The 16,729-nt window shown below is 37.2% G+C and overlaps 1 protein-coding gene across 1 annotated transcript in view; it reads left to right on the plus strand.

Annotated features, from left to right (window-relative positions):
* Nucleotides 1-16,729, plus strand: part of LAMA2 (laminin subunit alpha 2) — a 448,946-nt gene that overhangs the window by 39,046 nt on the left and 393,171 nt on the right. Inside the window, exon 3 of the mRNA XM_029224020.1 lies at nucleotides 11,866-12,108. Within this exon, the coding sequence (XP_029079853.1) occupies nucleotides 11,866-12,108 (243 nt within the window). The remainder of the gene's footprint in view (nucleotides 1-11,865; nucleotides 12,109-16,729) is intronic.

The raw sequence follows: 16,729 nt of genomic DNA on the forward strand, positions 1-16,729 counted from the left end.
AAAGGAAAATGCTTGTCTGAATTTTACCTGTAGCTAACATTTTTTAAAATGATAGCAATTTAATGAAGCATAGAGTACTAAATGCATTAATAAGCTGAGGGAGGACCTTACTCATTGCATTTTGGATTCCATTTATTCGTGTTCCTAGTTTTTTTAAGATGGGACTAAAATTTTGGACAAGCAATGCCCTTTAGAGTTGATAATTAATTTGAAAGAATTAAGATATATTTCTTGAGTTCAGAATGCAATGTCTTCGCAGCATGAAGCAGAGTTAACCATGTATCAAGATAATAAAGAAAATGCATTAAATATTTGCTTTTAAAGAGCAAGCACTGAATTACCAATAGTGTTAAAATCATTATGTAGGGCTTCCCTGGTGGCGCAGTGGTTGAGAGTCCGCCTGCAGATGCAGGGGACACGGGTTCGTGCCCCGGTCCGGGAGGATCCCACATGCCGCGGAGCGGCTGGTCCCGTGAGCCATGGCCGCTGAACCTGCGCGTCCGGAGCCTGTGCTCTGCAACGGGAGAGGCCACAGCGGTGAGAGGCCCGCGTACTGCAAAAAAAAGAGAAAAAAAAAATCATTATGTAAAAGAGAATCATTTGTTTATCAAAATGAGATATATTAGTAATCTTTCTAAAAATTCTCATTATGAAAATTTCCCAACATACACAGAAGTATGGAGAAGAATACCCTGGACCCACATGTAACCAACACCCGCCTGTAAGAATTAACTTGTGTCCCTTCTAGTTTCAACTTTACATTTATCTTACCCCACCCCACCCACCAGATTATTTGGAGGCAAATTCCATGCATATTACTTCCTCTATAATTCAGTATGTATCTCTGAAGGATACAGCTCTTTTGTAAACAAAAGCATTGTCACACCTAAAAATTAATACTATTACTACTACTTCTTTAATACTAGCAAATATTCAGTCAGTATCAAAATTCATCACATTTACCTCCAAATTTTTTAAACAGCTGATTGAATTTTTTGAACAGCTGAAGTTACATACTGCATTTATTTGATATCTCTTAAGCTTTCTTAATCTATAACCTCATTATTTTTTATTTTCTTGCAATTTATTTTTGGAAGAAGCGATATGGTTTGTCTAGTAAAGGTTCTCACATTCTGGATTTTGCTAATTGTATTCCTGTCGTGCTGTTTTCATGCTTCTTGGATACCTCATTTCCTGTAAACTGATAGTTAAAAACGTAGAGATCCACTCTGATTTGGGTTCACTTTTCTGGCACGATTAATCGTAGATGGTGCTGTGTTTATAGATGGTGCTGTGTTCTCTCTTTTGGGGACGTTAGTGGCCATGATGACCATTAGTCCCACCACAGATCCATCATTTCAAAAAAGGCCCTCTTAGTAAACAGCAGCATCCAGTATAGCTGAATATTCTCTACGTTGATTATTTTTCATTTAATAATACATCCCTGCATCTGTTGTTCTTTCATTTCAGGTTCTCTTGGCTATTCTTTCTCATTAATTTTTCCAAATCAACTTTATAATCAACTTGTCCAGCTTTAGGGGGAAAATAAACCTAACATTTTAATAAGAAATTAAATTGCTTTAGATTTGTGTATGAACTTAGAGAGCAGAAAAAGTAACTCTTGTTACTTTTCAGAACTAGAAGTTGAGATTTTCTTCCTTGCATAGCGAGGTGGAGCAGTCCTTCAAATACTTTCCCATGAGTAGTTAGACATTGATAAAAACCCTTAAAAAAAACTTTCAACAAATAATTGAACATTTTATCTTCAAAGGATTATTAGTCATCCAGGTAGATTATTATTTCTTAGAAATTCTGGAGTGGTAGATTAATTCATTTTCAAATGTATAAACTTTACATGAGTTTAATGTGAGTATAAAAAATCTGTTTTAATTGAGGGCAGAGTGTTTCTGTTCCTCTGGCGACTCGGGAGCCACTTACCCTGAGGTGAAATGGCACATTTGCTTACCTGCAATTCACGCTCAGCAGTTGTAGTATATACACTTGGGGGGAGGAGAATAAATGGGCTGCACATTATAACTGAGTGACAATCTCAAATCATTTCCATCTTTGAAATCATTGTAAATGAATTTGTCTGAAAGCACAGGCAGGCAAGGAGCTATCCTTCTGGACCCGCCACCACATTATTCTAGGTTTATTGAAGTAAGTGTAAATTTACAAGGGACATAAAACTGACTCAAAAAGTAATGATTAGAGTTATTTGTAGGTTAATTTTTTTTTAAGTTTAAAGCATCATTTAAAAGCTTCTGTTGTTGGAACTTGATCCAATAAGTCCAGTAATAATATTTTCAAAATCTGTATAATAATCTATTCAGATAAGTTTTAAGATTATAATGAGCCACTTGTTTTCTGTGATTGCTCAGAAATTTTTGCTGGGGAGTAAGAATTTGGTTACTTGTGGTTGGGTGGGCGCATCTTTGAGTGAAGCCTCTATTAAACTCAGAATTTCGATGAATTTCCTACATTCAGCCCCGCTTCTCATCCCTGCTTCTGGTCAGACCTGCCTTTGTGAGTTTCTGCTGGACTTGACCCAGGGCAAGTACTGAGTACTTTAGGCCATGATCTCTGCTCTCCCTCCTCAGCTGACTCTCATTGACCTTCCAGAAAAATACTGAACCCTCCTCATGCTCTTATCTTTGTTGTTATTGGTTTCTTATTTATTTATTTATCCTCTTTTTAGGTCTCAGGTGAAAGATTAGGTAACACATGAACTCCGTCTATCAACTCAAACACAGAGACATGCACACATTTCTGTAAGGCTTCCCCGATTATTCTAGTGGGTACTAAGCTTGAAACTCATGATTCCAAGGATCCTTTCAGGTTCTGATATTGTATAACTCTCATTGCTTTCTGAAAGCCAACATACCTATATGAATAAATAAGAGTATTTGACAAACATATACTAGAACTAAGAATACACAGGAGTGTTCAAAACATATTAGAGATGACATCACAGCTTGTGGAAATGTTTAAATCCATAACATTGGCAAGAGCAGGTAGTAGAATATTGCAAAGCCTCTTTCACAACTAAGCAATTTTGTTATGTGGACAACTATTTGCTATAGGAAGTTCACAGACAGATAGCAACGGGGGGAGGGAGGCAGAGCTTATCAGTGGGCAGAAGTTAGATGGCCATGTGTTTTTCTCTTGACAAACTTTCTCTATGAGAAAGTTGAAGTACCATCTTCCACAGAGAGTGGCCTTCATTAATAGTTTTATGGCTTTCATGGGGGATCAGCCTATAGGAAACGGAGGTCCTCTGTCCTTGTTACATCATTAAGGAGTCCTACTTTGGCCTGGTTCATAACTGTGTGCCAGTGACACTCAAAAGTATCACTAAAATCTCCAAAACACAATACTCTTTGGTAGCATTTTCCTAGATCCATGATTCTTCTGAGGACAAAAGAACTGGGATAAAGTAGGTTCCTGAGAGTCATAGCAGAGAATATTTTTCAAAAATTCAGGCCCAGCAATGCATGTGCTAGAAATTGGTTCTGGAGGTCAGACTTACCCACATGGATTACAGGTGAGCTAATGTATATCCTGTCCTAGGACAGTGGCCAAAGTTCCTAGGCTGTTCACTTCAGGCTGTGAGGTCTCCTTCTATAATGTGAAAAAGATGAGAAAGCATCAGTGTGTATGATGGTCATTGCATGTTACTTGTTACTTTGGGACAAGGATTCTTCAGAAAGACTGTATTCTTCATTTCCACCCTAAATGAGATCAGGTTCTTAATACTCTAGGAACATCTAATTTAATGCTACATCAGTGACATAGGATTATAATTACATGATATTTTATTAGGTGATGCACAAATGGAATATGAAATAGAAAGTTCTCTTTGTTACAGTAAAATGTCAAACATTTGGTATTATTTCAAAAATTATTTGGGATTTTTTTTTAGTTACCAAGCTTGTAAAACGTGCCCTCCAGAAATTTGGGTATTGTGTATTGATATCTACGGTTTATAAAAGCCTAGCCATCATAGCATTTTTGTACTTATAATGAGGTGTTTGCTTTCCTTGTTGCACCCCATACAGATTGAGTTTTTTTCTATCTGGAAATAAGGTTTTATAACTACTGATTTTGAAGAGCCTTTATACTGAAAACACAAGACAGAGTTAATAAAAGTAGCGTGAGTACGTTAGAGAATTATTCTATTCAAGTCATTAAAATTTTGGCATACTTAGAAAATCTCTATTAGAATTTTCACAGTCTTTGCCTGACGCCTTCAAAGAATACTTCTATTCATTGTGTTTTCCAATAATGCTGTCTACCACATTTTTAAAAGTTTATTCAAAATACTACATGCTAACTAATTTAATTAATTTTGCATGAAATGTGAAAGAATCCATAGAAGATAAATGAAAGAAGGATATTGTTTTGAAATGGGGTGACATATTCTCGAAGGCAATGACTGCTTTTCCATGTCACCTAATGTAGGCTGTTATGTTGAATTATAGAAAGAGTCTGTGTGGTTTCTAGTATAACTTCTTTTCATGGATTTCATCTATTATTCCAGAGCCAGCACAGAAGCTCCTAAGTCATAAATCCATGTTGTAGCTCCAAGACAATTTGGCCTTTTCCTATATTTGCTTGCTGAGTTGTTTTTAAACAAAGTACTTTATCCATACATCAGTGTATCTTTATTTTTCTTATTTGTACTTGTGATCTCTAATTATGCTTTGATATTTCTCTTTTGGTTTTCCACTAAGAAAATATCTGTGCATTCTTTTTTCTGGATAGAAATTTGCTAATTTACAATATTTATATAGATTGTTTTTTCCAAAGACCACGCAGTATTTTATATTCGTTATCTTTCCATGGTTTTGACTTTGGAAAAGAAACACTGGGAAACAGAGGGTAAAAGAGTTTAAGAAATTTTTTCAACTCATAGAGATGTAATAGGACGAACATTACAAGCAATGTATGTCTTAGTTCCTACAAGTGACAAAATATGCTGGTTGACTGAAATTCAGGCTCTAACAAACAGAAAAGAAAGTGTTAAGCTAGTAGAAGTAACATGGAAGCATGTTGCAATGATTTTGGTTATTCAGTTAAAACTAATAAATATTGACTGCACACTATTTCAAAAGAATTATAATAAGGTATAATAAGGATTGTAGCATCTCTGCCCTTTAGGAGCTCACAATTTATTTATTCTATTCTTTATCATTTTATAGACTTTGTCACGAATAATTTAGGATTACCAGAAATTAGGAACAGGGTATTTCAGATTTTTAATAGGATGAAATATCTCTCTGTTCTATCAGATTAATCAATAGGTTTGACCTTCAGTGAATTCCTTTTTAAAGAGGTTCCATGTGTATGAGTTATTGAATACAGAGTGTCTAAGAGAAATAATTCCTTATGAATAACACCTAAAAAATGCAGAAGTAGCAAATACTTTAGATTATGATTGCTAGAGTATATTCCATTTTACTCCTACTCTTGTCCTTTCTTCAATACTTTTAAAAATACTTCTTTATTTTAAAAATAATTCTATTAAAAACCAAGACATTTATATTAATGCAATTAATATAGCAGGTTATTAGATGAAATTTAAAAGTTCTTCTTATCTCTTTGACTCTTAATTGCCAAACTCCATTGGTCACAGCTTTAAGATGTCCATATCTACCCTTCCCCAAAATGTCTAAGTGTATTCCAATAATTATAGACACATAGGCATATATGTGTGTATATCTGCAATTACACTTATCTATATACCTTTGTAAATATAAATTCATAATATTTCCCACCTGGAGTGTTAGTCAATAAACTAGAATTGGTCAAAGCCCAGACTAATCAGAGACGATGTCTTGGCTATTCCTTGCTATCCCAAGGTTAACCAGATGATCTCAGGAGAGAGGAGGCATTTGGAAGGCTTGGGCATCAGTGATTTACCAACTACAGAAGTATTTCAGTATTTTAATTACCAGTATTTCCACAACTGTGCCTAAGATGCAAATACCATCCGTACTTTCAGTCATGTGATGGCTTGTGATTCTCCCCTTAGTGCACACAGATAGAAATGCTCACATCCTACTAAAGATCTCAAAAGACCAGCATCAGAGCCACCTGTCTTATGTTTTTTTTAAACATCTTTATTGGAATATAATTGCCTTACAATGGTGTGTTAGTTTCTGCTTTATAACAAAGTGATCAGCTATACATATACATATATCCCCATATCTCCTCCCTCTTGTATCTCCCTCCCACTCCCCGTATCTCACCCCTCTAGGTGGTCACAAAGCAGTGACCTGATCTCCATGTGCTAGGTGGCTACTTCCCACTAGCTATCTATTTTACATTTGGTAGTATATATATGTCCATGCCACTCTCTCACTTCATCCCAGCTTACCCTTCCCCCTCCCTGTGTTCTCAAGTCCATTCTCTACGTCTGCAGTTTTATTTCTGTTCTGCCACTAGGTTCTTCATAACTATTTTTTTTTTTTTAGATTCCATATGGTATTTATTTTTCTCTTTCTGACTTACTTCACTCTGTATGACAGTCTCCAGGTCCATCCACCTCACTACAAATAACTCAATTTCATTTCTTTTTATGGCTGAGTAATATTCCACTGTATATATGTGCCACATCTTCTTTATCCATTCATCTGTCGATGGACACTTAGGTTGCTTCCATGTCCTGGCTATTGTAAATAGAGCTGCAATGAACATTGTGGTACATGACTCTTTTTGAATTATGGTTTTCTCAGGATATATGCCCAGTAGTGGGATTACTGGGTCATATGGTTGTTCTATTTTTACTTTTTTAAGGAACCTCCATACTGTTCTCCATAGTGGCTGTATCAATTTACATTCCCACCAACAGTGCAAGAGGGTTCCCTTTTCTCCACACCCTCTTCAGCATTTATTGTTTGTAGATTTTTTTAATGATGCCCATTCTGACTGGTGTGAGGTGATAACCTCATTGTAGTTTTGATTTGCATTTCTCTAATGATTAGTGACATTGAGCATCCTTTCATGTGTTTGTTGGCAATCTGTATACCTTCTTTGGAGAAATGTCTATTTAGGTCTTCTGCCCATTTTTGGATTGGGTTGTTTGTTTCTTTGATATTGAGGTGTACGAGCTCCTTGTTTATTTTGGAGGGTAATCCTTTGTCAGCTACTTTGTTTGCAAATATTTTCTCCTTTTCTGAGGGTTGTCGTTACAACTTGTTTACATTGTCCTCTGCTGTGCAAAAGCTTTTGAGCTTCATTAGGTCCCATTTGTTTATTTTTCTTTGTATTTAATTTTTAATAGGTTGATTACTATGTGTATTGGCTTGTTTCTCCTTGGATTTATCCTGTATGGGGTCTCTGTGCTTCCTGGACTTGACTGACTATTTCCTTTTCCATATTAGGGATGTTTTCAACTACAGTCTCTTCAGATATTTTCTCAGTCCCTTTCTTTTTCTCTTCTTCTTCTGGGACCCCTATAATTCGAATGTTGGTGGGTTTAGTGTTGTCTCAGAGGTCTCTACCACTGTCCCCAATTCTTTTCATTCTTTTTGCTTTATTCTGCTCTGCAGTAGTTATTTCCACTATTTTGTCTTCCAGGTCACTTATCTGTTCTTCTGCCTCAGTTATTCTGCTATTGATTCCTTCTAGAGCATTTTTAATTTCATTTATTATGTTGTTCATCATTGTTTGTTTGTTCTTTAGTTCTTCTAGATCCTTGTTAAACGTTTCTTGTATTTTCTCCAATTTCCAATATTTTGGATCATGTTTACTATCATTATTCTGAATTCTTTTTCAGGTAGACTGCCTATTTCCTTTTCATTAGTTTGGTCTGGTGGGTTTTTACCTTGCTCCTTCTTCTGTTTGTTTCTCTGTCTTCTCATTTTGCTTAACTTACTATGTTTGATGTCTCCTTTTTGCAGGATGCAGGTCTGTAGTTCCCATTGTTTTTGGTGTCTGCCCCCAGTGGCTAAGGTTGGTTCAGTGGGTTTGTAGGCTTCCTAGTAGAGGGGACTAGTGCCTTTGTTCTTGTGGGTGAGGCTGTGTCTTGTCTTTCTGGTGGGCAGGACTGCGCCCAGTGTTGTGTTGTGGGGTGTTTGTGATCTTATTATGATTTTAGCAGCCTCTCTGCCAATGGGTGGGGTTGTGTTCCTGCCTTTCTAGTTGTTTGGCATAGGGTGTCCAGCACTGTCACTTACAGGTCATTGAGTGGAACTGGGTCTTTTTTTTTTTTAATTTATTTTTATTTTATTTATTTTTGGCTACATTGGGTCTTCATTGCTATGTTCGGGCTTTCTCTAGTTGTGGAGAGCGGGGGCTACTCTTCATTGTAGTGCGCGGTCTTCTCATTGTGGTGGCTTCTCTTGTTGCATAGCATGGGCTCTAGGCACACGGGCTCCAGTAGTTTTGGCATGCAGGCTCAGTAGTTGTGGCTTGCGGGCTCTAGAGCGCAGGCTCATTAGTTGTGGCACATCGGCTTAGTTGCTTCTCAGCTTGGGGGATCTTCCCGGACCAGATCTCGAACCCATGTCCCCTGCATTGGCAGGCGGATTCTTAACCACTGCACCACCAGGGAAGCCCAGAGCTGGGTCTTAGCGTTGAGATGGAGATCTCTGGGAGCACTTTTGCCGTTTGATATTACATGGAGCTGGGAGGTCTCAGGTGGACTCATGTCCTGAGCTCAGCTCTCCCACCTCAGAGGCACATGCCTGACACCCTGCCGGAGCACCAGGACCCTGTCAGCCACATGGCATGGAAGAAAAGGGAGAAGAAAGAAAGAAAGAAAGAAAGAGAGAGAGAGATGGAGGGAAGGAGGGAGGGAGGAAGGAAGGAAGGGAGAAAATAAAAGAAAAAGAAATAAAAGAATTTTTTTAATTATTAAAAATTAAAAAAATTAAAATGGAATTAAAAAAAAAAAAGAAAGAAGAGAGCAACCAGACCAAAAAGCAAATCCACCAATGATAACAAGCACTAAAAACTATACAAAACAAAACAAAACAAAACAAAAAAAAGGACAGGCAGAACCCTAGGACAAATGGTAAAAGCAAATTATACAGACAAAATCACACAAAGAAGCATACACATACACATTCACAAAAAGAGAAAAAGGAAAATATATATAAATATATATATCTATACATTAAAAAACAAAAGGAAGAGAGCAACCAAATCAATAAACAAATCTACCAGTGATAATAAACTCTAAATACTAAACTAAGATAAACATAAAACCAGAAACCAGTCTGTCGCATATAGCAAGCCCCAAGTCTACAGTTGCTCTCAAAGGCAACTGCCTCAATTTTGGGATGATTCGTTGTCTGTTCAGGTATTCCACAGATGCAGGGTACATCAAGTTGATTGTGGAGATTTAATCCACTGCTCCTGAGGCTGCTGGGAGAAATTTCCCTTTCTCTTCTTTGTTTGCACAGCTCCTGGGGTTCAGCTTTGGATTTGGCCCCACCTCTGCATGTAGGTCACCTGAGGGCATCTGTTTCCGCCCAGACAGGAGGGGGTTAAAAGAGCAGCTGATTCGGGGGCTCTAGCTCACTCAGGCTGGGGGGAGGGAAGGGTGCAGAGTGCGGGGAGAGCCTACGGTAGCAGATGTCGGCATGACGTTGCAACAGCGTGAGGCATGCCGTGTGTTCTCCCGCGGAAGTTGTCCCTGGGACAACTACACTGGCAGTGGCGGGCTGCACAGGCTCCCAGGAGGGGAGTTGTGGATAGTGACTTGTACTTACACACAGGCTTCTTGGTGGCTGCAGCAGCAGCCTTAGCATTTCATTCCCAGCTCTGGTGTCTGTGCTGATAGCCGTGGCTCGCGCCCGTCCCGAGCTCATTTTGGCGGTACTCTCAATCCAGTCTCCTCGTGCACCCCGAAACAGTGGTCTCTTAGGCAGTTCCAGACTTTTTCCTGGACTCTCTCCCAGCTGGCTGTGGCGCACTAGCCCCCTTCAGGCTGTGTTCACGCAGCCAACCCCAGTCCTCTCCTGGGATCTGACCTCCGAAGCCCGAGCCTCAGCTCCCAGCCCCCATCCATCCTGGCGGGTGAGCAGACGAGCCTCTCAGGCTGGTGAGTGCTGGTCGCCACTGATCCTCTGTGCGGGAATCTCTCCGCTTTGCCCTCTGCACCCCTGTAGCTGCGCTCTCCATTGTGGCTCCGAAGCTACCCACCCCGCCCCGCCACCCACCGTCTCTGCCAGTGAAGGGGTTTCCTAATGTGTGGAAACTTTTCCTCCTTCACAGCTCCCTCCCCGAGGTTCAGGTCCCATCTCTATTCTTTTGTCTCTTTTTTTTCTTTTCTCTTTTGCCCTACCCAGGTACGTGGAGAGTTTCTTGCCTTTTGGGAAGTCTGAGGTCTTCTGCCAGCGTTCAGTAGGTGTTCTGTAGGAGTTGTTCCACATGTAGACGTATTTCTGATGTATTTGTGGGGGGGAAGGTGATCTCCACGTCTTACTCCTCTGCCATCTTGAAGGTCTCCTGTCTTACGTCTTATATATCAACCTTTCATATTTTTAAATTAAGTCCCTTGAAGTGTACCATAGACAGTGTAGATGTATTCCTGAAAGTCTCATGTCAAAACTATGTAGCAAGTAAGGTTTATTTTCAGAACATTCCTTTCAAGCTCCCTTCTAAGCAGACCCTTAATCACATTTTAGCGGATTTGTCCTCCAGTTGTATCCTTTCAATGACCCCAGTCACCCAGAGCTTAGGGTTGACAAGCTCCTTGTACCTCACTGAATTCACTAAAAAGAAGATATACCACTGCTTTATTATTAGTGTACTCATTATATATCTCATTATTACAATATATTATCAATTCATAGATGGTGGGACAATAACTTAAACTAGTTTGTATCTACCTTTCTACCCAGGACATTGCAAATAAATGTCATTCGGTAATGTTTGTGCATTGTTCTGTTGGATTGAATTGGTAAAGACACATATGGACCATCGCAAAATATCCAGAATATTTATTTTTTACCTCTTCAAATATTATGTAGATTTGAACATAGAGGATTGCCATATTTCCCTCAATTGTCACTCTGTTGATTTACGGTCACTTGATGCCTTTATTTTCCTTTTCTTTAACACATGTTTACCTCTTATACAGAAGGTACAGAAACCCTTCATTGAATATGTTCCAGTTTCAAACAGTTGTCTGCATGTACTAGAATTTCCTCCCCGTTATTTTCTATTTGGGGATGTAAAGGAAATGACGTTTATTGAGTATTTATAGCCAAGCCTTTTGCTAGGTATTTTTGCATACATTATCTCATTTAATCTAAATTGTCTCTCAGTAGTGTACTTAATGTACTTATTATTGACCCTAATTTGCAGATAAGGGAGCTAGGAGTTGACAAAGTAAAATAATCTGCCCGAGGTCACAGAAATGCTGGGACCACAATTTGAATACAAGATTGTGCCTCTGAATCACTATGTTGTTTTTGCTGTACCACAGTAACGGATGGTACTTGTCTGAGGATTAGGTGACATAAGTAACTGTTTTCTAATCTATCAAGCACTAGCCACACATGGAATTTCTAACTCATGTATTATAATTTCCAACAGAGTAAGGTGAGTAAATTGGTATGTAATAAATGTTTTAACTGATTGTGATTATAATAGAACTTCAAAAATTACGTGAAATGATGTTAATGAGTTACTAGAGAACTAAAATCCACAAAATGGAACATCTCATCTTAGCCAAAAGGTATGAAATATGAATATGTAACAGTAAAAATATTTTTAGAGAATATCATAGGGTTTTGGAATAATATCTGAATAAAATCTATTGTAGTCTTAGGTAGGCCTTATATTTGATATGTAATAGTGAGAACACTTTGGAATTCAGAGTTACATGTTGTTGTTGTCACTCTTCCCCAGGTGTTCCAGATTGCGTATGTGATTGTGAAAGCAGCTAATTCCCCTCGGCCTGGAAACTGGATTTTGGAACGCTCACTTGATGATGTTGATTATAAGCCCTGGCAGTATCATGCTGTGACGGACACAGAGTGCCTAACACTCTACAATATTTATCCCCGCACTGGACCACCATCATACGCCAAAGACGATGAGGTCATCTGCACTTCATTTTATTCCAAGATACACCCCTTAGAAAACGGAGAGGTAAGATGAGAAAGCTCACCCTCAGTACATTTAAGGTGGCAAAATAGGCCTGTCATAAAAACTAGAATACATCAGTCATAATGTCAGGGAGATTTTAAAATAGGATCTAGCAGAAGTACATTTTAAATAACTTATTAAATAAAAGGGAAAAACTGAAAGTGATTAGAATTTTAACTGCCTTCCTCTAGTGTGTTATCTCCCACTTCCAATAAAGATCAGAGAAGAGGAAATGGGCTTAAGTTGGAAAGTCAGTGATGAATTTTAAATATAAAGAGACTTTAATTTTAAATATAAAGAGACTTTTCTAACACTGTGGTTTGCTAATAATTGGAGGAGGACTGAGACCTTAAAAGAAGGCCTAGATCTGTGTGTACTCTGGTCTGAAGATGGGGACAAAAGAGGTAAATTTGGGAAGAAATAATAATTCACCTGAAGGACCTAAAGAGAAGGAAATTTTGTCAGTTTTTTTATGTTTTTCTGCTGTCACCACATAGTGCTGCAGTGGGGTTTCTTTCCTTTGTTCAGGCTTTGCTTATTATATGCTTAATTCAAAAGCGTTCAATTTCTCCGTAGCATTTTTTTTGTATGGGTAAGATTTTAGATTCATTCATTGCTTTTCAGCCACAGAGTCAAACCATGACTTCACCTCTACCAGCTGTGTGATCTTGAATCAGTGACTTAAATTCTCTGTGCCTTTGTTTCATCTCCCATAAATTGGAAACAATAACAATAGTTCTTATTTCTTATGATTGTCAAGGAGATTAAAGGAATTATTATGTTTAAAACATTAGAACAGTGCTGACAGACATATACACTATTGCTTTGTAAGCATTAACTATTTTTGTTGCTCTTGTTATAATAATAATAACAACAACAGCTATTGAGATTGTTGTTTTTGTTGGTAGTCGTAGTCATAGTAGTATTAGCCTCCTCTCAAATACCCAAACCTAGACTTAGTGACTTTTTTGGATTCTCTAGTTATATTTCCCTGATCAGTCTCCCTTTAGTATATACGGCCTAGCTCTTTTTTTCCTACCTGTTTGTATACATCTCTATTTATATTCATGTCTGATACTCTCTCCTCACCAGTTCACACACCTAAAGCTGGTATCATTTTTTATATTCACAGTTTCAGAAAATCCATATTCATACACTGTCATGCCCACCTCCACCAATCTAGGGTTATCTCTTTAAACACTTCTGGGGGCAAGTTAGAGTTTTGACATAAATCTATCACACTCTCTTTTGGCACTTTTATTCTATGAATGTATACCAGTGCCTCACTATATTTCAATTTCATGTTCAAAAATATCAGTTTTGGGCGAAAAGAAATCCAAATGGTGCTCTCAGCAGAGATTCCAATCTGCCAAATGACAAGGAGTCAAAAGCAGTGAGTCAAACAGCTGTTCAACCTGCTTTGTGCCCAGAGGCATCCAAAGTCCTGGCCAGATTGGCCTGAGGATATGGGAGTACGGAGGAGTGCAGAGAGACTATATTTGAGTTGAATTTGTATTATTTTTCTCCTGGATCCAGTGTTTACCCAGAACCAATAATTATCTAATATTTATAAAGCTATTCTTTACCTTTAAAAAAATGGTCTAATTCGGAAATTTGTTGAACAATGTAAAATGTACCCAGATAGATATGTAACATACAAGTTACATGTATATCCCTGAAGCATGCTCTCCCTACAATGATGGTGGTTCTCCATCCTTTAGACCGTGTCAACTTGACAACATGGAACAAACAGACATTCTATTTGTTTGTGTTTAACTGGCTATGCTGTATTAGACATTCACTAAAAAGTAATCATTGATGGTGACTTTTAAGAACAACTTATTCAACTTTCTCTGTGACATACTTTTTTAAGTCTATTTTTCTCTCATTGGAAAGTGGATGAGGTGAGGAACAGAAAGTAAATTCAAAATATTTGATGTAGAATGATAGTATTTAAGAATATGAATTAAATTCAGACCTCTCCTAGAATATCTGCTTCATTTTATATTTTATGCTGTGAAACGTATTACTTTTTGGAATGAACAGGTCCAGCAAAGGTAGGTGATAATCTCCCAAGACTCCCAGATCCACTGGTGACCAAGCTGAGATAAGAATCCAGGTCCCCTGACTCCTAGGTTAGTGTTTCTTTCAGACTGAAGACTGGAAGTCGATTTTTTTAAAAAAAGTTGGTAATAGCTAAACTCAAATAATGGTTTCGAAGAGATATAGAGATAGATATGCTGGATCCATTAAAGTAGAAAGATTCTTAATCCTGAGATATCGTGATATAGAAGAATGTACATGGGACTGGAAGACTGGGCTCTGCTTCTGGCTCTAGTTTTTGTGGGATGTTGGGCAGGTCACTTAATCTCTGAGTTTGAATTTCTTTAATACATGAATTAGTTTTATATATAAATTGTCCTAAGGCATCTTTCAGTTCTAAAGTAATAGTTTTGGATATCAACTACAATATAACATGTGGGAATAATTTTTGGATGCTTGTCTCCAATATTTCCCAGACAAGTGACTATGAAATAAATCCTACTATCATTAAATTTCAGTTTTAAAATGATTCACTTTTGAGTACCATCTGAAATCTAATTACTAGGTGCTTATGTTCAGAACTTCCCAGAGAAGTGACATTCAAGTAAAAACCAAATATGTAAACCAGTAAATGCAAATTGATAGTATAAATGCCACAGAAGAAGTGTGTACAGAAAGTGGTAACGTCCCTCTGGGTGAGCCAAAGGAGCCACATTGAGAAGATGAATTCTCAGAGTACAGGGAAACAGAAACAAAAGTTTCTTAGTATCTCAAAAGTTTCAAAGGCAATATGCAAATTCCAATATGCCCTATGACTTAAACTAGGCATATAACAAGACTTCACCTCCATTGTTGAAGGATATTTTTATATCCTTATTTTTTATAAGGATATTTTTATTGGGTATAGAATTGTAGGTTCCTTATTGTTTTTTGGCATATTTTATTGTCTTCTGGTTTCCATTGTTTATGTGGAAAAGGTAACTATTTAATAATTGTCCTTTGTAAAGTCTTTTATTTCTTTAAAGATTTTTATCTTTGTTTTTCACTGGTTTTACTATGAAGCTCCAGATCTGCACTGCCCAATACAATCTTTATTAGACATATGTGGTTATTAAATTTATATTTCAATTAATTCAAATGAAATTAAAATTCAGTTTCTCAGTTGCACAGCCACACTTCAAGTGCTCAATAGCCACATGTGACTAGCAGCTACCGCACTGGATTGCACAGAATAGATCATTTCTATCATTGCCTAAAGTTCTATTGGGCAGTGTTGCTATAGATGATAGCTTTCTGTTTTCTAGATTGGGATTTATTTGGTTGGTAAATCTGCAGAGTGATGTCTTTCATCAGTTCAAGAACTAATTCAGCCACTAACTTTCCAAATATTGCTTCTTCCCCATTATCTCTCTTCTATAAATATGATTTAGAATAATTTAGAACTTCTCACAGTATACACTATGCATCTTACACTCTCTTTTATTTATAGTCATCCTTTTGGCTTTCTGTCCTTCATTCTAGATGTTTTCTTCTTGCTTACTTTGAGTTCACGATGTCTCTCTTCAGCTATGTAAAAACTACTATTGAAACCAATCATAAGATTCTTAATTTCATGTATTATATTTTTCAGTTCTAGAATTTCTCTTTGGTTCATTTAAAATAGTTTGGTATCTAGTTTTATATCAAATTTTTATATACCTATTGAATTTTTAACAATAAAATTATATTCAAATTTTCAATATTCTATTTTTATCTCCTTGAGCATAAAGTAACAATTATTTGAGTTCTCATTTTATAATTCTAATATCTGGCCTTTGTGAATATATTTTATTTCTGTTTCATTTGCCGATTCTTTCTTATGCTGTATCGTATCCTCACATTCTTGATTATTTTTGCATATCAGAAGTTGTATTTGAAAAACTGTGTGTAGAAATAATTTAGGCCTAAGAAATTATCTTTACCTTATGAGGATTTTCTGATGCTTCTGCCAGGCAATGGCAATATGGATCATCTTAATCCAATTTCTGGGATACTTAGATGCCTCAAAGCTGTGCTGAACTCCCATGACAGCTGATTTAATTCTAGTTTATCCCCATTCTAGGCTTCCTGTCTTTGAAGTCCAAACTAAAGTGTGTGGAATTTACCTAAGTCTCACCCAAAAGTTCCGGAATCCAACTTTTGTCCTCCTAGTACAGCAAGACTGTCAAAGCACTGCTCAGTCTCTGAGCCATGTCTTCTGAACAGGGAAATGTCCACAGGACAAAAGCTGTCACAATACACTAATTATCTCTACAGACATCAGTCTTCTCCTTGATATTGAGAAGTTGATTCTTTATCTTCCTGATAGCTGTCATATGGCTTTACATAAATGTTTTTATATATTTTGTCCAGTTGGTCTAGTTGTTATCATTGACAGTGTTAGCACTAATTATATAATTTACTATAAACAGAAGCATAGTCTCATATGCACTGTTTAAAGCCTTTTTATTCTGGAATCATTTTATATTTACATAAATGTAAGAAGAGGACAGAGAATTTGCATGTGCCTTTTACCCAGCTCCCACTAAGGATAATATCTTAC

Source organism: Monodon monoceros, unplaced genomic scaffold (assembly GCF_005190385.1).
Source record: "Monodon monoceros isolate NGI ecotype Baffin Bay Population unplaced genomic scaffold, NGI_Narwhal_1 Super_Scaffold_15, whole genome shotgun sequence".
Lineage (NCBI taxonomy): Eukaryota > Metazoa > Chordata > Mammalia > Artiodactyla > Monodontidae > Monodon > Monodon monoceros.